Consider the following 23664-nt stretch of genomic DNA (forward strand, 5'->3'; position numbering starts at 1 on the left):
GTTCCCATGCAGTGAGATTAAAATAAAGCTCTTTTCTTGTGTACCTGGAGTAAGTGACCAGTGGCCCCTATGCCAAGTGACTGCTTCATAAAACTCACTCTGCTTTATTAAAAAAGTTATAGTAGAAATGTAAAAACCTCCAAGTTACTACAAAAAAATGTATGTACAAATTCTGCAGGACTGCAGAGCATCCCCCTCCAAGGCTGCCAGGGCTGAGCAAGCCCTGCAGCAGCGGTTTCCAAATTGTAAACAAGTTTTTAGTGTTAAGAGACCAGGGTGGAAGGTGTATCCTGCTTCACAGTGTTTCAGCTGCTGCAGGGGCAAAGTGTCCTGTCAGTGCTGTCTGGACTGGCAGCAACATGGAGAATGCAGGCTGGTGCTCCCACCTTACATGCTTATGATGAAAGGTCACCTTTCTTTTCCTCAGGCCTCTGAAATGGAACAGGGTTGGAGCCAGGCTGGCTTGTGGGGCAGGAAGGCGCTCAAGCCATGTCAGCACTACCTGCTCCTCCCTGCCCTGTGCCAGGTGGGTGTTAAGCCCGTGTCTAGAGGGGGTTTTTCCTCACGTCGATCATGGCTGGGTGGTGAGGCACTGGGCTCATGTTCAGGCTGGCTCTGCGCAGTTCCCAGCGGGGCTTGGAAGCAGGAGCGAGGCTCCGGGGTGGGTGCAGCTCGTGGGGCTGCCCCGCCCTCAGCAAGTGCTCCACATCCCTCTGCCGGAGGTCCCCGGGGCTGTCGTTGGGCAGGGAGGAACGTCTCCATGTGGAGGGCAAAGGGGCGTGCACCAGGTCCCTGCTCTCCTCCCTGACCCGATGGCTCTCTTCAGTGACAGCCAGAGGCACGGGCTGTTCCCCAGGGCTGGATTCCTCACAGGTCCCGAGCACAGGGGCAGCTCTGTCCCCAGCCCCATGAATGCTTCTCTCCATCCCTGCTGGGAAAAATTGAGGGTACAGCAAGGTGAGTATCAGGATCTCTACTTTCCTCATCAGAATTGGTGCCTGTAGAGCACTTGCTGAAAGACCTGTACCCTAACTGCTCCAAGCTTTTGGGATGGGAATTGGAACTCCCTTTTAACTTGGCAGGAACAGCAAAGCCCCAGCCTGGGTTTCCTCTCACCTTTGGCCTGTCCAGGATGGAGATTCATGTTACTCAGTCTCTGGTTCAGCTCCTGGTTTGCCCACATGTAACGGCTCAGCTCCTTTTCCAACACCTGAATCCTTGCCTCATACTGCAGCCTGCTGCTGGCCAGCCCCTCATCCATGTGCTCTACAAGAAAAAACAAGGCCACTTCAGCATGCAAGACCCCTGAGAGACAAAAGCAGTGGCAGTGCTGCCGATGTCGGGGGCTGGGGGGTTACCACGGCTCTGCTGCAGCAGTAACTGCATGTTCTGCTCGTGCTCCTTCTGCTGCAGGGTGAGCTGCCGGTCCATCTCCAGGCGCTGGCGCTCCACGGCCGCCTCCAGCCAGTACACCAGCTGCTGCTGCTCCTCCAGCTGCATCTCCAGCTCTGAGAAGGCAATGTGCTGCCTGTGCTGATCCTCTCGCAGGGTCACCACCTGGCCAGGGCCCAAGAGCAAGGAACACCTCAGCTCCTTCAGCACCCCGGAAGATCTCCTGCCCCACTGAGCCCCGATCAAGTTAGTTTTTTGGTACAGCTTACAAAGGTTAGTAGTGCTGGGATGTCAGAGCTGCCTCGTGGAGGGGAGAGCAAGGTGTGGCTGCACTGATGTGGCAGAGCCACTGCAGGGATCCATGCATCCTATGATTAGTTAAGCCCCTCTCCCAGCTGGGGGTCATGGTGCTGTGGCTTTGTGGCCTGACTTTACAGGGCAAAACTACAGTAGGAGGCAGGGAGAAAGCTTGAAACTGAGGAAAACAAAGATTTTGGTCAGATCATCATTTCTGTTAACAATTGCTTTCAAACCATGTTATATTAATTGTGTGTTCTGGCTGGCTAATAATTTAATCACTAATAGCCAGTAAATTAACTACAGCTCCCACCAGCACAGAGAGCATTTGTCTCCCACCTTGTCAAAGTACTTGCAGAGCAGAGCTCGGGTCTCGGAGGAGGAGAGGTAGCTGAGCTTGGCCATGAGGTTCATCTCACACTGGGACAGCAGGCTGGCTGAGGCCCGCAGGACTCGTTGCCTGCACGTGATGGATTCATTCTTGTACTCGATGGCTGCATCCAGAGCCTCGATTGCCTCATCCAGCTGGAACAAGATCCGTTCCTCCTGCCAGGGCAGAGCTGCAGTTAATAGGGAGCAAAGGGTTTGCTCTGTCTCACCCCGCCCCAACTTTCCCTGTCATCTCAATAGTGCCAGTGAGAAGCTGGGATATGCACAGTTTGGGGATGTGAGGGAGCATTTGCCAACAACCCTGTGCTCTGATCTTTACTTCTCTCCTGCTACCTCACGCTCTTGCAAGCGGAGCGGCCCAGCCCAAGCAGAGGTACCTCTGGGGACAGCAAGGTGCCATGACGGAGCTTGTTGTCAAGCTCCAGCCTCTGTTTGAGCAGCTGGTCCTTCTCCTGGCGCAGGCTGTTGATCTCCTGGCGGATCTGCTGCTGGTCATGGGCACTGCCGTGACGCAGCTGCCCGTTCTTCTCAGTCAGTTCCTTCTCCAGGTGCTCCAGGCGGCTGGAAACGCGCACTATGTCATCTGTGAGGGCCTGCAGCACAAGGGGATCTGCTCTAAAGGCAAGTCAGGCCCTCAGCCCCTTTCTCTGTAGGTCAAATGACCCCGCAGTCATAAGCCAAGGGCTAACAAACCAACTAGCTCAGAGGCACAGCACAACCAGGCTGTTACATAGAGGCAGATTTCCACTCACTTCCCAACAACACTTTGTCCTGGCCTGCAGCCCTCTGCTGTAACCAAGATAGCACCCAGGTTTTCCAGCCTCCACCTCTGCTGGAAATCAAGCAAGGGGTTGGGGTGTCACTCTTGTCCTACCTGGCTGGAGCGCAGTCGTTTGCTTTCCAGGCCATTCTTTTCCTGCAGCAGGGCTTCCTTTTTGGCCACGATAGCTTCCCGCTTCCTCAGCTCATCTTCCAGCTCATCCAGGGCTCGGCGCTGCTCGAGAACTTTATCCATCTCCATGTCCAGCCACTTCTTCTGTTCCTCAATTTTCTGATGGAGAGAGAGGTAAAAGGCATGTGTGTGTGTGTGCAGATAGCAGCAGCAGTGCACAGGACTGCTAAGAGCAATGGGGTTGAGACCAGAATGAGAGTCTCGATTCCATCTCTGCTACTGACAGCACAGACTTGGCTGGTTTTATCCTTCCAGCTCCAAGATCTAAGTCTTCTGCTACTAGATGCAAGTGATACTATGGGCTGTCCTCCTCAAGGGCAGGATGGGCTGAGGTCCCTGTTTTCATATCTCCCCTGTCAACCTACAGTCTGCCAAGCATCCCCTCTGAGCAGGAAAGAGGAGGCAGACTCGCTCTGTACCTGCTGCTGCTCCAGGCTGATCACAGAACCATTGCTGCCGCTCCGCCGCTTCCTCTGGAAAGCCGCAATTTCCTCAGTTTTGATGCGCAGGATTTTCTGGTGCTGCTCGTGCTTCAGTTCCAGTTCCTGGGTGTGAAAGACCAGCCATGAGCATGGAGGGAGCAGAAGCTGTTTGCCCTACAGCCAGGGGCTGAGGGACAGGTTATGTTCTCCTCTAGCTCTTTGGATATTCTCTCTCCATCTCCATGCTCTCCAAGACAATCAGAGACCACATCAGAGCTACCAGCTTGCAGAGCCCACCCATCGCCAACCTCACAAATACCACAGTGGCACAGCTGCCCCTGCCCATTCCTACCTTGACTCGGTGCTGTCCCTTGTTCACCTCTGTCTCCAGCCGCCGTTTCTGCTCGCTCTCCTCCCGCAGCCGCCGCTGCAGCTGCCCCTGCTGCCGCCGCATCAGCTGGATGTTCCTCTCCAGCTCCTGCACCCGCTTCTCGCTCTGGGCTGAGAGTGACACCAGCCTCTCTGTCGCCTGCTTCTTCTTGCACAGAACCTGCCAGAGGGGAAAGCTGCCCTTGGCCTTGGCACCTCCCCTGTGCCCTTTGCAGAGGTGCCCCCAGTCTGCCGCCGTTGGCTCTCGGGTGGCCAGAGTTCTTCCCACTCACCTGTGCCTTGCTCTGCGCGGCCGCCACACGTGTGCGGTACTCCTGCAGCTTGCGCTTCTCCCCGGGGTCCCATGGCTCCTTGCCCTCCAGCTCCTGGAGCTGCTTCTGGCTGTCACTCAGCTCTGCCCGCACCTGCTCTGCTTCCTCCTCCAGCTCGCTGATCTTCTGGCTGTACTGCCTGTTCAGAGCCTGGGCATCCTTGCCTGCAACACAGTCCCCTCCCTCACAGCCAAGATCCTCACCTTTCCTCTCTCTCCCTCCAAGTATTTCTGGCTACAGAGACCAACTGCTCCCTTTCGCTCAGCCACTCCAGGGAAGGGAGAAACTAGTGGGAAGGGTTTCTGTCAGCTAGAGGAAGGGAGAAACAGGGCTCCACTATCTACAGGAGAAGGGGCTGAGCACAAGCAACACAGGAAGATGAGGATGGAAGCTCAGACCACACATCATAACTAGGAGGCCATTTCATGGGAAAGGGGTGCATTTTCTGTACAGTAGCTCTGCACCTGTCTTAATGAGCTCTGTGATCAGCTCCTCCTTCATGCGGATGTTGATCGCCAGCTCTCGGATCTTCTGCTGTGCTTGCACCAGCCTCCACTCAGAGTCCTTTCCTGACAGGCGCTCCCAGTAACTGACCAGCGGTTCCCGCTTCCCACAGACCTCTGCAACACAGATTCCCAGGTAAGGAAGGCCTCATCTTAGTAGTTGGGTGACAGGACAATCTGATCTCACATCTGTAGCCAGAGTCTGGCACAGCATTGCCCAGAGTCACCTGCAGCTTCCACCAAAACACACACTCTTGCCAGAACTCCTAACCCTAGTAGTTCAAGTTTCTCCTTAACAACAACAGTTGGACTGTCATCTGCTCCAGTTTTGTCCTCTGGGATTATCCAGGTGGGACATGAAGAACACCCAGCGAAGCACCCAGCAGCCTGCAGGAGACTGCCCAACAACCTATGGTTGCTACTTGCCTTTTGACAGCTCCAGCTGCTCCTCCTGAATCGAGTGGGCATTGCCTCTACTTGGCTCCTCACTCAACATGCAAATCTCTTTCTTGCTCCAATTTTGGATCCCATTTCTAGAAAAAGCAGCAAATTAATCAGTTGGGTCTGTGCATTGCTACAGCTGTTCCCAGTAAGGACCCTTATGATCCACAAACTTCAGAAGGAGATGAAAACAGTAGCTGTGGTCAGGAAAGATAGTAATTAGCTCCCCAGGGAGCAGTAAAACATCTCAGCAGAATCACTGACCCCACAGGCAGCATTTGCTCTCAGACGTGAGAGCTGAGCTGCAGTGGTGGGACAGCCTGTCACACAACTGACAGGGCACTGCACAGGGCTGGGACAGACCCAACTCACCGGCGCTGGGACAGGGACCGCTTCTGTTCCCACTCCACCTCCTCTCCTGAGGACAACTCTGATGGCTTCTCTGAGTCCTGGCTGAGCTCCCTCCTCAGCACCACATCTCTGACCTCAGGATCACCAGTCAGGGACTGTGTGTGGTTCAGGTGCCATCCTGCCAGCTCCTCCTCCTGCAAGGAGAAGTTGCTGTTGAGCTGCTGGGGCACGGAATTGGAAAGAAAGGAAACATGCTGCATGAGAGCCAGTGTCAGAAAAAGCAGCTCCCAGCTGGGCATCACTGCTAGACACAAAGAGAAGCAAAAAAATGGAGTTGAGCCTATTTTCAGTAGCACTGGTGTGTTGCCAGACCCAGCTTCCTGCCCTCCTGCCTTCCGCTGCTCAGACACTGAGCAAATCTGGGACTCACCCATAACATCAAAGTAAAAGCCTCACTACTGAAGCTGGGCTGTTTTTGCCAGAGTTGTGAAACTCCCCGGATTTGAACATGGAGTGCAGTCCTCTGGACTACACTTCTGACATGGGTCACGTTCAACAGCAGTGGAAAAGCAATTCTTGCAGTGGAGAGCAGCCAAATGAAGAGGCAGCAGTTCTTCAACAGCACAGCCTTGTGCCCTCACCTTCCTGCACAGGGCTCTTCCACTCTGCTCAGGAAGGAGCCCTGAGAGAACCCCACCAAGGCCGTGGGATGGGGCAGCATCCAGTGGGGCCGTGTGAGGTCTCTGGCTGGCAGTCACCAGGTGAAGGTTTTCCAGCAATCCTGGCACACACATGTTTGGCATTGCCATCTCCAAGCGCACATGCAGCTCTGAGATCTTATCCTGCTGCTCCTGCAGTTTGTCACTCTAGGAAACAATGAGAAAAATGTGGTTATATACATGTAGATCTTGGACCTGCTACAGAGGAACCTGAAAGCTGGGCTGGCCTTCTCTGGGCAGGACAGGGAGGAGTGGGGCAGGTCCCTACAAAGAGAGCAGAGCCCAGAAATACCTGCAGCTTATACTGCTCCATGGCATCCTCCAGGGCAGCCAGGAAATCACGGTTCTCCTCTTCCAGGCGCTCCACTTGCCTCTGCAGTTTGGCCACCTGCTCATCTTTGACGGACTCACATTTCTTCTCAGTGTTCACCTGCTCCCCAAAATACACGAGTACAGTGTCAGCATCCACCTTTGCCCTTCCCTTCCCATGCTGTACTCTGCAAGGGCATAGCAGCTCCACAGACCCAGATTTTTCCTGCAAAATAAATCTCTCAGCTGCAGCTGAATCCAACTTCTTCCTGCCTGCCGGGACAACCATGTCTTTCTGCCTCCCTGTGGCCTCCTGAATAGGATTCTTCTCCTCCTCTCCCTCTCCTGACTCTTCCATCATGCCATGCTGGGGCTGCTGCCTCCAGTGGGCGCCAGATGAACCCAACCTCAGAGCTGCAACACCCCAGCTGTTACCTGGGCTTTTGCCAGCTTTGAACTTTGCGCCTCAGCGCTTTGGTCCTCCATGGAGGTGCTCTCAATGCCGCTGTCCAGCCCAGCCGAGGTCAGCTCGCTCCTCTCGCTCTCCACAGTGCACAGCCACTCCTTGACCCGCAGGATCTGCTCCACTGTCAGGTTACTGTCCTCCTGGAGCTCCATCAGCAGCCGGTAAGCGGCGTCGGTGCAGGTGCGGTAATGGGCGCACTCTGCCAGCAGCCGGGCTGTGGGGTCGGGCGCGCAGCGCTTGGCGCTGCCTGAGCGGTTGATGATGCGGGTCTCGGAGCGCTGCCGCTGCTCCAGCGCCTTCTGCAGGTTCTTTATCTGCAGGTGAAGCTCCTCAATGTTCTCCGTTTCCTTGCGGCAGTTCACCACCGCCTTGTTCTGGATGTTCTGAGCCCGGTTGGCGTAATTCAGTGTGTTGAGGGTCTCGTCGAAATCTGAGGAGGATGGGCTGACACAGGCTATCATCACAGTCTGGGCGTTCCCCCCCAGAGAGTCTTTCAGGATTCTAGGGAAGAGCACAGTGATAATAATAGCTGAAATACAAAAATAACACAGGAATCAGAATGTTTTCAATCTTTTTCAGAAGTTAAGCTTAAGGAAAACGATATTCTTGTTCAGTAGTTGGTTTGGCACTAGTGAGGTGAGTGGAATCATTAAGCGGAGGATTTACAGTTTGCACCATGGCAAGTTTCCATTTGAATAATTCCGGAGGCTCCCCCACTGTGATCACTGCTAGCTAGGCACGTGCTGCAAGGGATCCTGCTAGAGATTGCAAAGGCCACCTGCTTGAGCTGAGAACTAACTGCAGGCCATCAAACAAGCCTATGGGAAGCTTTTTTTATTCCCTGCCAGGCAGGAAGCGCAGAAAAAGCCACAGTGGCACCCCATCTCAGCTTCAGCAGCATGACTCATACAAGCCTTGTCTTCGCCAGCGCTGCAATGAGCTACTGTCATTTCTATCCTGGCCTCACTGCTCCTCAAGCTTCCTTAAATGAAAACCTGCAGAGAGGGTAGACCTGTAAAATGAGCCCATAACACATGGGGTGTCCTGGTCCCAGCGGTACCTGGTGATTTTGGAGTCCCTGTATGGGATGTGGGTGGTCTTTCTCCGAGGATCTCCCAACGCACTGATGACGTTGCCCAAGGCCAGGAGGCCACAGTTGATCTGGATACTCTCCTTTAGTCTCTCCCCTGTGTTTCCTGTCTTCACAATTCGCTCTGAGCCTGCCAGATCCACAAAGTGAAACTTGGAGACCAGGACCTGTCCCGCGGCGGGGACGGAGGGCGGGCGGTGGTGCAGGGGGAGCCGTCCAGCCCCACGCCGCTGCTCCATGGTCACCGTGAAGATGGTGTGTGAGCGGCTCGACTGCCTGTTGATGTGGGTAGCTCCCGTGTGCTTGGCTGTGTTCCCCATCTCCAGCAGGCTCAGCACCTCGTCCAGCCCTTCCACTTCCGACTCCTTCACACCGCAGAGCACTGCAAAGCAGAGGGAGCTGTGGTTGGGAGGGATGGGCTGCCCAAGGTTGCAGCTCCTCTGCACGCCTGGTTCTGTCACCCTGCTCATACTGTGCTGTGCACAGACCGGCTTTCAGCACTAAGCACAGCAGTCTGCTGCAGGAGATGGACAAAGGGATGGAGGGAGAAGACCTGGCTCTCTCTTCAGAGATAGATAACCCAGCCCTGAGCTCTGACATGGGCAGAAAAGGAGCCTGTGCGCAGCTACACATACCAATGTTCCCCTTGTCATCCTCCCGGATCTGGATGTCTTTGCTGGCTGTATCCACCTGCAGCAAGTCCCGAAACTCCTCCTTGTACACCTCCAGGTAGGACACTCGTACCGTGTAGTCGATCAGGTCATTCTCATCGATGAGCCTGAAGGCCTCAGCCATGGCTCGTGGGATGATGCCCTGCTCATCTTCGTTGATGGAAGCTGGCAAAGAGAGGCACAGGGTCACAGGGAGCAGGGAATGTCTGGGGACAGAGCCATAGACAGAAGCCTGCCAGCAGCATACACCAGCTGGAAAGGAGCAACCTCACAATCCTCCCACAGCTCAACCCTCACAGCCCGGGTTAAACATCCCACAGGACCTTTGGGCAAATCCTATCCCACTGCCGTGTTGGATTCCAGCAAAGCTGCTCATTTCCAGTCCTTCCTCAAGAAGGCTCAGGAATGCTTCTTAGCATTTTAGCACGTAGCAAACACCATGCCTGCAGCTATAGTGTGCTGTCCTTTGAAGCCAGCATGACTCCACAACTTTTCCCTTCTCTGAGAAATTTTTTTTTTGTGCTTGCAGCCTGCAAGCAGCACTCCGCTATCTGAGTTTAAAATAGTTTTCCTTTTTTCTCCAACAGCTGTGTAAAAAGGTGATTCCCAAATATGGTGCAATGATAGTCTAAACCGGGAAACTGAAAACAGAGGTAGACTGAAAGTATGGAAACAATTCAATGTTTACAAACTATGCAATTAACTAAAGCTGACTGAAACATTTACTGTATGTCCCCTGAAAGAGATCACAATGCTACTAAACCAGGATGAAAAGTTTTTCTCTTTCCCCAATTTCTTCACATAAACAAACTAACAGGATTAACCCCTGCAAACCTTACTCTCCTTCAGGTTTATTTCAGGACCTAGGAAGATCACCACCACCTCCAGAGCAGGTGGAGGATCAGGTCCTGCAGTGGAAAAGGAGAAACCCTACATGCTGTGATCTCAAAGGTGGTTTCCTTGGGGGTGGTTACAGCAGCATGGGTGGAGAGAAGGAAAGGCTGCTGGAGGGGTGGTACAGGAGTGGGGTTGGGCTGGTGGGGGCTGACAGGGTGGAAGGGTTGGTTAGGACAGTGATGCTGGAAGTGATGGAGATGATGATGCTTAGGGTTTAGATAGAGAGAGAGCACAGGTGCTGAAATGGGGGTGGACGGTGAGGCTGGAGGATTGGGAGAGATGGCTGGGATGATGGTGGTGGTGGTGGCTTGGCTGGGGATGGAAGGAGGTGGGGATGGAAAAAGGTGCAGTGTGGGACTGGTGGGGAGAACCAAGAGTGGTGGGAATGCTGGAGGGACAGAGATGCTGGCGGAACAGGGATGCTGGAGGAACAGGGATGCTGGAGGAACAGGGATGCTGGCGGAGCAGGGATTCTGGCAGAACAGGGATGCTGGTGGAACAGGGATGCTGGCGGAGCAGGGATGCTGGCGGAGCAGGGATGCTGGCGGAGCAGGGATGCTGGTAGAACTGGGATGCTGGAGGAACAGGGATGCTGGCGGGCGCGGCGCTGCCGGTCCCGGCGCGACTCACCGACGCTGGCCTCCCCGATGGTGTAGGTCTTGCCGGAGCCCGTCTGCCCGTAGGCGAAGACGGTGGCGTTGAAGCCGCGGAAGAAGGCGCGCAGCAGCGGCTGGACGCAGGCCCGGTACACGGCCGCCTGCCCCGCCGCCTCGGGCAGCACGGCGGCGAAGCGGAACCGGCGGCGGCCCAGCGACACCTCGCCGGTGGCGGCATCGCCCCGCAGGCAGGGCCGGTGCCCCCGCAGCGCCTCCCGGGGCAGCAGCGGCCGCACCCGCACCGCCACCCGCACCGCAGCCCCCTCCGCCGCCATGGCCGCGCCGGGCGCCCCGCGATGGCGTCAAAGGCTCCGCCCGGGCAGGGGAAGGAGGGAGGGAGGGAGAGAGGGAACGGAGGATGCGGCGGGGTCGGGCGGCCGGTCCTCGCAAGCCCCGGGCAGCACCCGGGAGAGAGCGGCCGGGGGGGAACGGGGGATGCGGGAGGGCTGCGGGGGCTGTGCGGCGGGTCCAGGCAAGCGGTGGGTGCTCCCGACGAGCTCCGTCGCTCCAGAGATGCTCCATCACTCAGGAGATGTTCCATCATTCGTAGGATGCTCCATCACTCACAAGGGACTCCATCCCTCGTGCGGTGCTTCATCACGTGTGGGACAATGCTCCGTCAGTCGTGAGATGCTCCATCTCTCGTGAAACAATGTTCCCCAACTCCGTGAGGTGCTGGAGAGTCACTTACAAGGGGCTCCATCTCTCATGAGATGCTCCGTCCCTGACGAGACTCCCCAGCACGTGTCAGACACTCCTCCACTCCTCGCGGGCATTCCCACGGTCGCCATGGGGAAGGGACAAGGGGCTACGTGGCGCTGCCAAGGGGCAAAGTGCTCGAGGTGCAGGCGTGGGCACCTCCTGGGATGCAGTTTGCAGAGCAGCTGGTGCAGACAGCCGGAGCTTCCCGGCCGCCTGCTGCGCTGGGGGCTGGCACGGCCGGCTCCAGGCACTGACGTATGTTCAGGACAGTCTGAGCGATGACAAAGTTTTTCATCCGGCTGCCTGCAGTTCCCTCTGCACCGCCCCTGCGGCTGCGGGGAGGGGTATGGTCCTCGCGGGTCCCCTGGGTGCCGTGGGAAGCACTGGACTGTCGGCTGTGCCGAGAGGAGTTGTACACACGCTGCTGGGACTGCTGGAGAGCCACGGCCACGCTCGGAATGGGGCTCCGGCTGCCTCTGCGCCGGAGCACCAGCTTCACCCCCGACCACCCTGCCCTCATGGAGGTGCCTGGCCCCACTGCCCTGAAGATGGAAGCAAATGTCCTTGTTATGGGAGCGGACAATGTGGGGAAATCAGGTGAGCTGGGAGCATGGGGTTCCCAGGCTGCAAACTGCAGCAGTGTTTGGAGAACCAGCTGCAGGGAGCAGCCTGTGGAGCAAACTGGTGAGATGGGGCTGAGCCCTTGTGATTTGAGCTGGGGAAGGTGAGCACAACCTTGTAGGCATCAGGTGAGGGACGAGGGAAGGTATTTTCCACTGAGCTGCAGTTTGCTGATGCGGTGGGGTCATGCTGTGCCTCTGCTCCGCTCGCAGACTGCTGGTGGCCAGGGGAAAAACAGAAGTCGTTCATGCTGTTGGGAGTTTACAGGAGGATAGTGCCCGACTCTGCTCTGAATCTAGAAAGGAGAATTCTTCTGGTTTAGGGTTATTCTGGTGATTCTTATCTTTCCCTCTGCAGCTCTGACTGTGCGTTTCCTGACCCGGCGCTTCATCGGGGAGTATGGAGACATGGGTGAGTGCCAGGCCAGGTTCCCATTAGGGACTGGGGTCAGGAGGCAGCCCTGCTTCTGCCCACAGGATTTCCTTCCTGCCCATCCTCTCCTGCCTTTCTCCAGAGCCTTTGCCTTCTCTCAGAGGCTCAGTGGTTGTATTTATTCGCTGAACCATCTCTTTGCTCCAGAACTGATTCTCTGGGGTGCAAAAGGTCCTGGGTAGCAGCTGGTGATACCATGAGGATAACTTTTTTTTTTTTGGGGGGGGGGACGACACAGAATTCATCTACAGCCACAACGTGACGGTGGATGGCCGAGAAATTCTCTTCCACATCTGGGATGCCCCCAGTTCTCAGGTGAGAGGACTCCACTCCTGTCAACCATTTCCACCCCAGGGACAAAAAAATGCTTTATTGAAAGTTACCTGTGGGAAACCACAGGCTGGGAGCTCTAGCTGAGCAAAGCTCACACATCAGAGGTGACCAAACCCTTCTCACCTGCCGAGCATGGGGCAGGGTAGCAATAGTCACTGTAGCCCATGGTCCTGTGACTGAGGACATTGGAGCCAAAGCACTAATACTGCCAGCCCAGAGTGAGGACAGGACTGTGCTAGAGAAATGGAAATGTTGCTCTGAGGTCCCCATGCTGTTTGCACCTACAGCCTGCAGTGCTTGGCAGCTGGGTGAGGTGAGGACCCGGGATGCTGAAGGCCAAATTGTCCCCCTTGGTGAGGTCTGCCAGGTGCTGCTCTGCCTTTCTCAGTACTCCTCTTTCTCTCTCCCCTTTTGCTGTTTGTTAGGCTTAGGATTGCTGCACCCTCTTCTAGCAGGTAGATGTGGAGGGAGGGAGCCAGATAAAAACGCCCTCCCTTTTCTCTTTCCCCAGGAGCAGACAGAGGATGGCTCCTCAGAGGAGAAGCGAATCCAATGGGCAGACAGCTTTGTCCTGGTCTACAGTATCTGTGACCGTGCCAGTTTCAACATCCTGCCCCTTAAAATCCAGTTCATCAAGGCAGCCAAGGAGGGGCAGAGCCAGGAGAAGGTGCCCATCGTCATTGTGGGCAACAAACGGGACCTGCACCACCAGCGGGTGGTGTCCAGCGAGGAGGGTCGGCTCCTCGCCCTCTCTTTAGACTGTGGTTTCTATGAGGTCTCTGCAGCTGAGGCTTATCATGGGGCCCTCATGGTCTTCCATGGACTGGCCAAGCGCATCCCAGACACCAAACTGGCACTGAAAAAGGGTACAGGGATCCGTGGCATCGTCAAGACCATGTCGGCTGTGTTTACCCGCAAACGAACGGATTCCCTCTGAGCTACAGCGTGGATGTTGCTGCTCTCTGTGCTGCCCAGCTGGGCCAGGCCTCCTCCCTGGGTGCCCATGAGGTGGTGTGAGTCTTTCCATAAGTATGATGGGTTCCTTGCTGTCCTCCTAATGTCAGGGTCTGGGTGTCCTGCCATACACAGCCAATGCAGCCAAGGACTGAATGCATTACTCTTGGCTCTGCAACGGGACAGAATCTCTACTCTCTGCTGTACCAGCTTTTTAGGTGCCTCCCGCTTATTCCTTCTATCCCCCAACACTGGAAACCACTGGGCGATTTTGCCACAGCTCCAGGCAGCAGCATCCCCAGCTCCTACAGCAGGAGCTGCCCAGGCTGTCGGTGAGCAGGGGTGACACGCTGCTTCTGTACAGCACCCTAGTCCTTGTCTCTCCACTCCTACCCTGGGATCCTTATTCCTGTTAAACGCTCCCGTGAGCTGGCAAGGTGGGGGTTTCTCCACCGGGAGGCACTGGCAGTTCCCACGTGTGTCTCATTGTGCCAGCGTGTCCCAGAGCCCACGGCTCTGGCTGACCCTGGAGGTCCTCGGTGAGGGCTGATGCCTCCCATCCCACCCGCCTTGCTTTTGAACCATCCTCTCTCCCACAGCCTTTCAGTGATCACAGCCCATTCCCTTGTGCGAGTGAGCGCTCAACAGGCTGTGCCTGGGAAAAAACAGGCAGTGGGCTTGTTCCCAGGATGGGGATGGTACCACAGGCCTTCTCAAGCCACTCCTTCTGTAAGGCTGCCTCTCCCTGGGGAGGAAAGGAAGTGGGAAAGGGGGTGTCTGGGCTCGTCGCTGAACCCTTCTGCTGCTGGGAGGTTTTTTCTGCCTCTCCCCAAACCCTTCCCCTCGTGCCCTGGGAAAACTGTGTTGGAAGAGGGTTTGTGTGTGCTGTACGGACACTTGATTTCTCTGCTGTGTTCTTCTGGAAATGCAATAAATTGTCTTTGGCAGGAAGCCCTGGCTCCTTGGAGCTGTGAATTCTTACTTGGGGCATGGGAAGAAGCACGTACCGTGCTGGGCATGAGCACCCACTGTCCCTGTGGCAGCTACCCGAGGGTGTTTCCCGCACCCACTCCCTTGGCCCTGGTTTGGGGGTCTCACCCCACTCTGTTACCTTGTTTGGTGTCTCACTCCCATAAAGCAGCCAAGCAGATGGGGCGAGCAGCAGGTAGGAAGGTTTATTATTGCAGTGAATACAACAAGGCGTTGTGGGAAGCCAGGTGATCCTGTGGGAGAGGGGCTCCAGGAGCTCCACTTGTTTTCATCAGTCATTTTCCTGACCCCACCATCTATCCCACCACCAGCTGGGAGGGAGATGCCCTGGGCTTTCCTACTCATGAATCCTGCTGGTCAGTGGGAATCTTCAGCCCCTCCATGGAGGAGCAATCTGTGGCCAGGGATGGGCCCTGCAAGGGGAGATGGAGGGAGGAAGGACAGAGAACCAGGCTTGCTATGGTGATGTTTGATGGCTTTGCTGTCCTCCCTGCTCTCTCAGTGTGAAGCCCATATAAGTGGGCTATCTGCTCAGCAGGGACCAGGGTAACCTAGTGCTAGCCGTGGCTGGTCCCTTTTCTTCTTTTCTGGTCTCACCACTCTTTCCACACCTCTTTGACCTCACTACTCCCCTCTGGTCCCACCTCCCCCTACTTTCTCCTTCCAGCAGCAGGGCTTTTGTCTGCCTTTATTACCTCACCCTGACCTTGATGCACTCTGGAATAAGACATCCTATGGCCTGTCTACCACTTAAAGCTCCTGTCCTGGCACAGGGGTGCATGTGGGCAGCTGGCAGGGGCCTGGGCAAAGCGTGCTGTGGGGGGATTAGAACGGGGGTGGGATGTGCTTGTCCTCCCCACTAGCTCAATCTTTCTTGAAGACAGGAGTGTAGAGGTTGCCATAGTAAGCCCGGCTGTACATGGGCTCGGGGCTGAAGCGGTAGGAGCCCTCACTCACCCGCCTGTTGTAGGGGGAGAAGGCGGATTTCCGTGGGAAGGGGTACTCAGGCTCGAAGGCAGGGCTGCGGTAGTAGTTGTGCCGCAGGAAGAGGGGGTCCTCGAGCCCCAGGAAGGAGAGGGGGTGATGGCCACGGTACCGCCAGTCGCCTCTCAGCTGGGATTTCTCCTCAGCGGAGGGGGCAGCAGCCTTGGTGTCCTCCTTCTCTTCCTTCTTCTCTGTCTTCTCCGGGTCAGACTTGCTGCCCTTGGGTGCCTCTGCTTCCTTCACTGACTGCCTGCGGAGCTGAGAGATGGGGTGAGGACCCAGCCAGGCTGTACCCACCTGCCAGCCCTGCCCTACCTGTGCTACGCAGCCCCCCATCCCAAACTGGGAGAACCTCAGGATAAGCCAGTTTGCCCCCAGAGGGGCAACCCCTGAGCAGCTGTGGTGGAGAAATGATCCCAGGGGAACAACAGGGTGGGGTAAAGAAGAGGGGACATAGTCTCAACCTGAACTTGCACCTTCCCAGAAGTGTGTGGTCACATCCTGGCTTGGAAATGAACTGTGTGAAGGTGCCACCACTGTCCAACCTATTGTTTCTATTCGGGAACTACTGTCACAGCTTGGGGGATGCTTCAGGAGGAGGGTCGGACTGAGGTGTCCTCACAGCACCCCATCTCCCCACTCTGGTACCTCCTGACATTGCCTGGAGCTATGAGATGCTCATGGGAGGAGGCTGGGGAAAATGGGGTTTGCAGGAAAGGGACAGGACCTGGCTGGGGACAAACTCACCGGCACGAAGCTGTACAGGGTGCCCAGCAGATGCTTAGGGGCACTGACGAGGGTCCCCCCGAGAGCATCCACTGTTTCCATGGCCCTGGACAACCTGCGGGGGGTGAAGAGGATCAACCCCTCTGCCGCATCCCAGGCCACAGCTGGGACCTTCTTCACGGTGGAGATGCCGGAGGCGCAGGCGCTTTGCAGGTTGTGAGCCACGCTGCCCACCAGCCCAGGGTCCTCCCCTGCCTGCCAAGAAAAACCAGCCCAGATCTTGATCCTGGCCCCTTCCCCACCGGCCCCTTCATGCGGGATGGGCTGGCCCTGGGTTCCCCTTCCCCTTCACAGCTTGAAGCCTGAGTGCTTTCAGCTCACTGCTCTGGAAGAGCCACTGCAGCCCTTTGCAGCAGGGTCGCTCCCTGTCCCCACCAGCTCCCCCCACTCCAGGCCCCCGGGGACCCTCTGCTCCAGGCTGTGCTTCCGCTGCAGGCAGAGGCGAAGGGCAGTGACCCCAACCTGCCGCTTCCCGTCCCCACGTCCCAGTGGAGCCAGTGCCGGAGACTGTTCCCAGCCCCTCCAGCTCACACCACCCCTTGCTGCTGGGACCATGGAGGGGGGGGTTCAGGAGTGTTCTGGGGCTCAGTTGTGAGCTCTGTGCTGATACCCTACAGCTCCAAAGGAGTCTTGAACACATAGGACAGCATGACCCTGCCTGCACAGAGGCTGCCCACAGCCCCCAGCTTTGGGGAATCAGGGAAGAGGACTGCTGGGACTGCCCCCCTGCCAAGCCCCCAACTCATCTCCTCCAAGCTGCAGTTCAGGGTTCAGCAGGGATGGGGGCCTGGTCCCCAGGGTTGTGGGGGAAACAGCTTCCATGCTGTCATGGTCCATGGGTAGGAGGATGCTTTGGGGTATCCCTGGCTCACTGCCCTCCTTTTCTCCATACCTTGCTGTGGTTGTTGTCTTTCTTCCCTGCCTTCTCCTGCTTCTGCTCTGGTGCCTTGCTCTGCCGCCGGCTCAGCCAGCCGCCCGTGCTGCTCTGCCCATCACTGTGGGCCGGTGGCGCTGTGGGTGTGCTCGGCTTGGCCAGGTTGCCCTGGAAGAGCAGCAAAAAGCCATCTCTCAGAGGGAGCTGGCATCCACTCCATCCTGCTTAGCCTGAGGATTTTTCAGGGACCTTCGGGTGCACAGGGAGCAGGGAGTTCATTTGTGCACCCGAGAAGAAACCCCAACAGCAGACGGGAGCTCTGGGATTTTGGGACAGGCCACGGAAGGGGTTCCCACTGCAGCACGGGGTGGGAGAGGGGCCTCTGTCTCCTCATCTCCTCTGGGTCTCTGAAGGGGCTTTTTGCTTTAGGAAGGATGTTATGGCAATGCCATAAATCAACAATTATACACTGGGAGTCTGCTAAAAATAACTTGTCCCGCTGATGTGGTACATGGTTGTGTGTGAACATCACGCAGGAACCAATGGCCCCACCTTGTCCTGCTGAGCAGGAGAAACATACTCTGCGCTTGGACTTCCTCCAAGCTGCCTGCAGTGTCTCATGTGAAAATTAGCCCCAAAGAGGGTATGGGGTGCAGAAACCCAGCAGGTGGGATTTGGCACTCACCACGATGGGGATCCAGGTGGCCAGCTCCTGCCCTTTGGTTTTGGCACGCTGGAGGCTTTGAGTGGTTTGCTGGTAAGCACGGTGGGAGACAGAGCTAACCAAGGCACCAATCCGGCCCAGGGTGCTGGGAGAACTGGGAGTGCTGGGTGCACTGGGTATGCTGGGAGCACTGGGAGCACTGGGAGCACTGGCAGAGCTGGCAGAGCTGGCAGTGCTGGCCTGCTGCTGGGAGACCTTTGCTGTTGACTGATGTTTCTTTTTGGGCTTCTGATCTAAAAGGCAGAAGAGCACAGGCAGAAGAATGGTGGAAAGATTACAAGCTGGTGGGACAACCCTCCGAGGCAGCCCTACACAAAAATCCAGAGGCTGCCTCCTGCCTCATACACTCCACAAGTGAGGAGCTGCCAAGCCAGCCATCACCAGACACCCTCAGAGGGGATTTAGGCATCAGGACTACCTGCTTCTTCATCCTCCTCTGGCAGCAGGTACTCCATCAACTTCTCCAGCCCTCCCAGGGCTGTGTCGACCCCCGCAGCTGCCATCTGGGTCACTGAGTTCTTCCTCGTGTACTTTGCTGTCGTTTCCACCGTGCTCTTGGTGGCCTCATAGCCCTCTGCTGCCAGCTCTATGATCTTATCCATGGAGCTGCCAATGGTGCTTTTGGCACTTTGGAGGGGGCAGGAGATGGTGTCCTTCAGTTCAGATGCAAGCTGCCAGCAGAGAGATGGAGAACAGCCCTGCTGGTGAGCTTGGGGTGGCATGGGACAGCTGGGGGAACCAGAGGGACCCCAGCCATAGCCGTGCCAGTAAACAGCTCAGAGAGGGGCATAGCAGCTCTCTCCTGCCTGGGATGGAGGTAGCTGGCAGGAATGGGACACAGGACATTTTTGATCTGTATCTGGGAGCCTTCACTTAGGCTGCCTTGTTTTCCACCCAGCAGCCCCTCACCATCCAGAAACAAGACCAGAGAAGATGTGCTGTGGGGTCTGCAGTGAGAGCGGGGGTTTCAGATTGCCCTGCCTATGACTTACCTTATCAACTGGATACTGCAGGGCAGGGATCTTCTCCTCCAGGTGGTCCAAGCCACGGCAAGCCAGGTTGTTGGCCACAGCGACTACCTTGGGCAAAAGCATGGTAAGAAAAGTACTCCGGGCTGTCCAGGCACATGCTCGTGCCACCACTGTCCCACCAAGGGAGGCTCTGGTGGGCACCCCTGCCATGCCCCCCCGGTACTGGCACTCACACTGCGGCTCCAGCCTGCGCACCACGGGCTCCATGCCCCACATGGCCAAGGCGCCGGCGCCCTGCACGCCCCACTCGTACACCTCACACACCGAGGCCATCAGTGGGTGGGCCTCCTTGGTGCTGGTGTAGGTCCGCTGGAGGCTCTCGCAGGTTGAGCTCACCACTGGCAGCTGCAGGACTCTCTGCAGCACGTTCTCCTGCACATCAGATGGGTATCAGTTAGCCAACAGCCTTTCCCTGAGGAATGCCCCATCACCCACATACTGGTGGCATTTGATGTGTTTCAGAGAGCACTGAAAAGGCCATTTCTCAAACCCTATTGAGGGTCTCCCATCTATGTCCTGTAAGACATAGCCATGGACAAGCAGGCTGTCTGCTGCCACTGAAGGAGCGAGGACATCACAGGCAGTGTCAAAGGGATGACAGTCCCTACTCTTCCCATCTCCCAAGCCCAACTGCCCGGGTTCTCCCTCTGGCTTTCCACTCTGGTGGAAACCTCTATGTCTGATGGAGGTTTGGGGCTACAGTGGGGCCACAGATGAAGGACAGGCACTGCCGGCAGCTGTCACCCAGGGCTCACATCAGCTCAGGGTTAACCTTTTGGAATCCGAACTATTTCATTTCAAGCAAGCAAAAAGGTTTATTTTTTTCTCTTTGATGATGCTCTATACTGTTGCAGGTAAAGATCCATAAAGAGATAACACAGTGACATGTGGGACAGCGTGAGATGTGACTGCTGTTCACCTGGCAGAGTTGGTATGTGCTACCTGGCCCCCTTGGCACACTTCTGCCCTCCCCTCTCTCCCTCTTCCCACACCCACCTTGGCACTTCCATTCTGCAGAGTCTGACTCTTCTTCACCGTCATCGTGGCGCATCCACCTGCAAAGCAAAGTTGGGAGCCGCAGACCCCACTGCGAAGGCAGGGCTGTGCTCAGGCTCCCTCCCTCAGTCCTGCACCCCTCCAAGCACAGCAGGGCCGGGAGCTGGGCTGAGACACACACCTCCCACGGGTGCAGTGGAGGTGGCATTGCCCAATGCTTGACTTTTTACCAGTTAAGCTGTAAAACCAATGTCTCCACACAGCCCTCCCCTGACAGTGTGTCCTAACACCTAAAGATGCACAAAATGAGCTGAGAGACATCTAGTTAGCAGTAGTTACAGTACAGGCAGGATAAAGGGCATTGGCAAAGCAAACTCAGAGTAACCAGGGTGCTGACAGATGTGCTCTTTCTCAGACTCAGGCTGAGAAAGAGCAGAGAGAGGAGCTGTGGGTAGGGATGTCGTGAGATGTCCAGCTGAGGTCAGCATCCCCTCCTCATACATCTGCTGTTTGTAATGTCAGTGCCCGTTCCTGTGCAGCTCCAGCTTGATGCAGGGGACAAAAGCACTGTAAAACACTCCCCTCCACTGCTCCTGGTTGGGTGACAGCCGAAAACACAACTCCAGCTCCCAGCCCCAGCACAGGCTCCCTTTTCTTAGCAGCAGATGAAATTCTGGAAATCTAAAAAGAGTGAGTGATCCCTGCTTTCACCCCCCAGTCCCATTGAAGCTGTGGGCACAGGCTACTCACTGAGGGGCAGCCCGTTCCCAGCAGAGCAGGAGCAGAGGTTGGTGGCTGCACTGTCCCTTCACCCGGGTCCTCTGAGGGTGATGCTCTGTGCTCTGGCCACTACCACCACTACGAGGCCCCACCTCCCAGTTGCGTGGGTTTGGAAGCTGACGGATTGTGGAAACTGGCCAAAAAGTTCCCTGAAGCCACTGTAATTGGGAACAGATGATGGCAGAAAATCCCCTTTGTTGTCTTCCCTGCACAGCCTGTGGTACAGCTGGGATGCACGGGGATTTAACACCACTCCTTCAGGAGAAGATGAGAAGAAGCTGCCTTTGGACTTCACCAGCTCAAAAGCAACAGATCATGAGCAGCCAGGGAGAAGGTGCAGAGACAGGCAGAGTTTCTCAAGATATTAAAACCTTCCTGCATTTCTGTAGCCCCTGTTTTGCCCCATGGCAGACAAGGATACCATCCCCTGCAGGGAAGCCTAACACAGACCAAGAACATAGTTTCTCCCTGGGAGAGTTTATTGAGCAGAAGGAGCAGAAGGCAGATGTAGGGGACACATCCTGCATTAAACAATCTGGTTTGGCCAGGTCTGCAGTTTCTAAGACTGCACCATTGGTCTTGGTGAGGAGGTTTTTAGCTGAGGGTCAGGGCAGACACTGCATTAGGCAAGCTCTAGGCATTTGGACTAGACAGAAATGGAGGAAAAAATCAAGTTGGAAGTGATCTCTGGAGGTTGCATTACTCAAAAGTAGGGCTACCCTCAAAGGTAGATCAGGGTGCTTAAGATCTTCAGTATTGAAAATCTCCAAGGACCAGATTCCCATCTCTCTGGGACTTGTGCTAACTATAATAAAGGTAAAGTAGCTTTTCCTTATGTCCAGATGGAATTTTCTCTCTTGCAATTGGTGCCTGCCATCTTCTACCTTTGCTCTGTGCACCTCTGAGCAGAGTTTGTGCTCCAGTCAGTGCCGGTACAGCATGTGCTCCATTCCTCTAAATGCTTATCCTTTCAGTGATTGATCCTCTGCTGGACTCTAGTCAAGATCTCTCCTGTGCTGGTGGGACCGAAGTAGGACACAGTTTCCCAAATGTAAGCTCACAAATGCTTCACAGAGGAACAACTGCCCTCTTTGACCCGCCAGCAACTGAAATGCTGCTCTTCCATGGCCTTGCTGCACAGGAGGCACACTGACAACTCATTCCATCATCAGCAAATCCATTTGTGGTACTGACTGGAATAAGAAAAGACATCACCTGCATGGAGCTATATCAGGTCTTGGTTACTGACTACAGAGACCAAGGATGAGCTACACTGATGAGACAAGGACAACACAGAGGACAAGTGCCAGAGGACAAGGCAATAACCAAGGGGATCAGTGCAGATGAGTGATCCAGGCAGCCTGCTGACACGGGGCTGCTGTGTGTCCTGGACCACCTGGTGTGAGGCAGGGAGACCTCTGGCACGTGGCTCAGAACGCCTTCAGCTTCCAACCACCCCGTGCAGGACACAGAGGTGTGAACCCAACATGACTCCATGGTTCCCTGCTCCTGGCCGTGCTGCCTGTACACAGGGGTGGGAGACTTCCCAGGGACATGGGAAAGCCACACATGGGAGGTAAATACCCCCCCTTTCTTCCCCTAAGAGTCCAGAGTTTGCTTCCAGCCTGGGGCCATGCAAAGCTTGCAGGCCTGCCTTGCTGGCTGGGTACAGAGGCACATGAATGTGCTGGACTGCCTCCAGCTCAGTGCTGGGGTGAGTCCCTGCCCTCCAGACAGCGGGACAAGGGGCACCAGCCTGCTCAAAAGTTTGCTCTCTTGGCACTGAGACTTTTTCCAGCCCTGCTGGCCTGGCTAAAAGTGCAGGGGGCATGCCAACCTCCTCTCTGCCTTGGCTGGAGTCAGGATCAACTGACAACACAGCCTTTGCCCTACTGACGCCTTCGCTCAGCCCCTCCCCTTCCTCTGGGGCAAAGGCTGTGCCAGCCCCAGGCTCTGCAGTGCAAAGGTACCACAGCCTCCACCGCTCCAGCTCACACCAGAAATGCTTCCTGTGTCCCTGCAGGCAACATTTAGAGTTCTGTGAATCTGTGGGGTGCAGGGAAGCAGTTTCACACCCTTGCCTCTGCAGTCTCCTCTGCACCATTAACATACCACAGTGAGGGGATGAGCCAGATCCCCAAAGCCCAGCAAGACTTCTTTACACTTTGGTCTGGGAGGGGGCTGGGGAGTTAACTCCATTTCCATGCAGGATCAGCAACACCATAACCACTGCTGACAGATGCCTGTCCAGTTTCTTTTTAAGCACTGCTTTCCAGGGCAATCTATTTAGACTTTTATTTCACTTGCAGTTCAAAAATTAAGAGTGATTTAATTCTTTGCTGCAATATAATCACATTACTTCCTGGATGGATTTAGAGACCAAATTATTGCCTTTCTCTAGGCAGAAAACCTTTTAGACACTTGAAGACCTCAGACACCCTCCCCTAGTCACCCTTCCACTACAGAACTGGTTCATTTGGTGTCTCCCTGGAACTGTTGGGTTTTAACGTTTGATTGTTCCTGCCACTCACCTGGGAATCCTTGGGAATTCCTTGAAATATCATGCCAAGCACAGTGTTAACACTAGGAAGGCCTTGTCTGTAAGCAGAAGACGACCATTCTCCTGCTGTTTCTATTACAAAATGTGTATAAGGCCACTAATCCAGAAGGAAACTCTTGCTAAAACACTGCTGAATGCAATGCTTTATACATTGTTCAGGAGCTGACATTTTGGAGCTTCCAAGGTCATGAGGCCCTTACTACAGGGGACAGGAGCTAACAGTAAACTCAGTTTAATGGTTATCCTGGCTCCACCCCTTGCCATCTCTGCTGGAGATGTTACCCTTTGCTCCGTGCCCTGAACTGGCATTTGTCATTAAATTATGACCATCCCAATGAAAGGTTGTTTATAAGATACTGAAAATGCAGGTGTACCCGTTCCTGTCACCACAGCTGTGCCTACGCTGGGCACAAGGTTCCAACCCTCACTGCTGGTACTCAAGGGCAGCTGATGGCAATTCCCAAAATGTCACCTTGCTTCAGGGCATTTCACAGATGCAGTTTTATCTGGAAATCATATTTTTGCAGCTGAAATAGGGATTGTAAATTAGCCAGATGAATCTGGCTGCCACTTGGCTACTGCAGAAGGAAAGCTCTAGAACCCAACCAGAGGCTATGTTTCTTGAACAGTATCACCATAA

At 55.5% G+C, this 23664-nt stretch overlaps 3 protein-coding genes across 8 annotated transcripts; 1 reads left to right on the forward strand and 2 right to left on the reverse strand.

Annotated features, from left to right (window-relative positions):
- Nucleotides 1-99: 99 nt before the first annotated feature.
- On the reverse strand, nt 100-10532 carry KIF7 (kinesin family member 7). The gene is made up of 18 exons (XM_032700664.1): nt 10232-10532; nt 8669-8869; nt 8004-8415; nt 6913-7444; nt 6461-6598; nt 6091-6315; nt 5471-5670; nt 5084-5190; nt 4619-4774; nt 4116-4318; nt 3806-4003; nt 3451-3576; nt 2954-3130; nt 2457-2672; nt 2029-2235; nt 1359-1557; nt 1117-1266; nt 100-931 (listed from the first exon to the last, which is right to left on the reverse strand). The coding sequence occupies exons 1-18, from the start codon at nt 10530-10532 to the stop codon at nt 546-548; spliced, it is 4134 nt and encodes a 1377-aa protein (XP_032556555.1). The 3' UTR covers nt 100-545.
- A 266-nt stretch (nt 10533-10798) lies between these two features.
- On the forward strand, nt 10799-14243 carry LOC116792808 (ras-related and estrogen-regulated growth inhibitor-like protein). Its single transcript, XM_032700166.1, has 4 exons — nt 10799-11556; nt 11938-11991; nt 12251-12327; nt 12857-14243. The coding sequence occupies exons 1-4, from the start codon at nt 11238-11240 to the stop codon at nt 13280-13282; spliced, it is 876 nt and encodes a 291-aa protein (XP_032556057.1). The 5' UTR covers nt 10799-11237; the 3' UTR covers nt 13283-14243.
- Nucleotides 14244-14449: 206 nt separating this feature from the next.
- On the reverse strand, nt 14450-23248 carry PLIN1 (perilipin 1). 6 transcript variants are annotated; one of them, XM_032700404.1, is made up of 11 exons: nt 22996-23248; nt 20435-20719; nt 19685-19775; nt 18862-19060; nt 18650-18732; nt 18076-18328; nt 17619-17890; nt 16952-17101; nt 16021-16254; nt 15247-15531; nt 14450-14702 (listed from the first exon to the last, which is right to left on the reverse strand). In XM_032700404.1, the coding sequence occupies exons 3-11, from the start codon at nt 19727-19729 to the stop codon at nt 14631-14633; spliced, it is 1593 nt and encodes a 530-aa protein (XP_032556295.1). In that variant the 5' UTR covers nt 19730-19775; nt 20435-20719; nt 22996-23248; the 3' UTR covers nt 14450-14630. The 6 variants fall into 6 exon arrangements, with proteins under 6 accessions (XP_032556295.1, XP_032556293.1, XP_032556290.1 ...); XM_032700402.1 differs by having other exon boundaries at nt 14450-15531; nt 19685-19743; XM_032700399.1 differs by having other exon boundaries at nt 14450-15531.
- Between the last annotated feature and the right edge of the window lie 416 nt (nt 23249-23664).

This window comes from Chiroxiphia lanceolata, chromosome 12 (assembly GCF_009829145.1).
Source record: "Chiroxiphia lanceolata isolate bChiLan1 chromosome 12, bChiLan1.pri, whole genome shotgun sequence".
Lineage (NCBI taxonomy): Eukaryota > Metazoa > Chordata > Aves > Passeriformes > Pipridae > Chiroxiphia > Chiroxiphia lanceolata.

Excerpts from the sequence above, each read along its gene's own strand:
- KIF7 (XM_032700664.1), bottom strand. The coding sequence starts at position 10,532 with ATGGCGGCGGAGGGGGCTGCGGTGCGGGTGGCGGTGCGGGTGCGGCCG. Across the intron at positions 4,319-4,618 it reads CACAGAGCTCATTAAGACAG|GCAAGGATGCCCAGGCTCTG; the intron begins GTGCAGAGCTAC and ends ACTGTGTTGCAG. Across the intron at positions 1,267-1,358 it reads ACTGCTGCAGCAGAGCCGTG|AGCACATGGATGAGGGGCTG; the intron begins GTAACCCCCCAG and ends TTTTTCTTGTAG.
- LOC116792808 (XM_032700166.1), top strand. The coding sequence starts at position 11,238 with ATGACAAAGTTTTTCATCCGGCTGCCTGCAGTTCCCTCTGCACCGCCC. Across the intron at positions 11,557-11,937 it reads GGACAATGTGGGGAAATCAG|CTCTGACTGTGCGTTTCCTG; the intron begins GTGAGCTGGGAG and ends TTCCCTCTGCAG. Across the intron at positions 12,328-12,856 it reads GGGATGCCCCCAGTTCTCAG|GAGCAGACAGAGGATGGCTC; the intron begins GTGAGAGGACTC and ends CTCTTTCCCCAG.
- PLIN1 (XM_032700403.1), bottom strand. The coding sequence starts at position 19,729 with ATGACGGTGAAGAAGAGTCAGACTCTGCAGAATGGAAGTGCCAAG. Across the intron at positions 18,733-18,861 it reads GCGCAGGCTGGAGCCGCAGT|TCGCTGTGGCCAACAACCTG; the intron begins GTGAGTGCCAGT and ends TGCCCAAGGTAG. Across the intron at positions 17,891-18,075 it reads AGAGGAGGATGAAGAAGCAG|ATCAGAAGCCCAAAAAGAAA; the intron begins GTAGTCCTGATG and ends TCTGCCTTTTAG.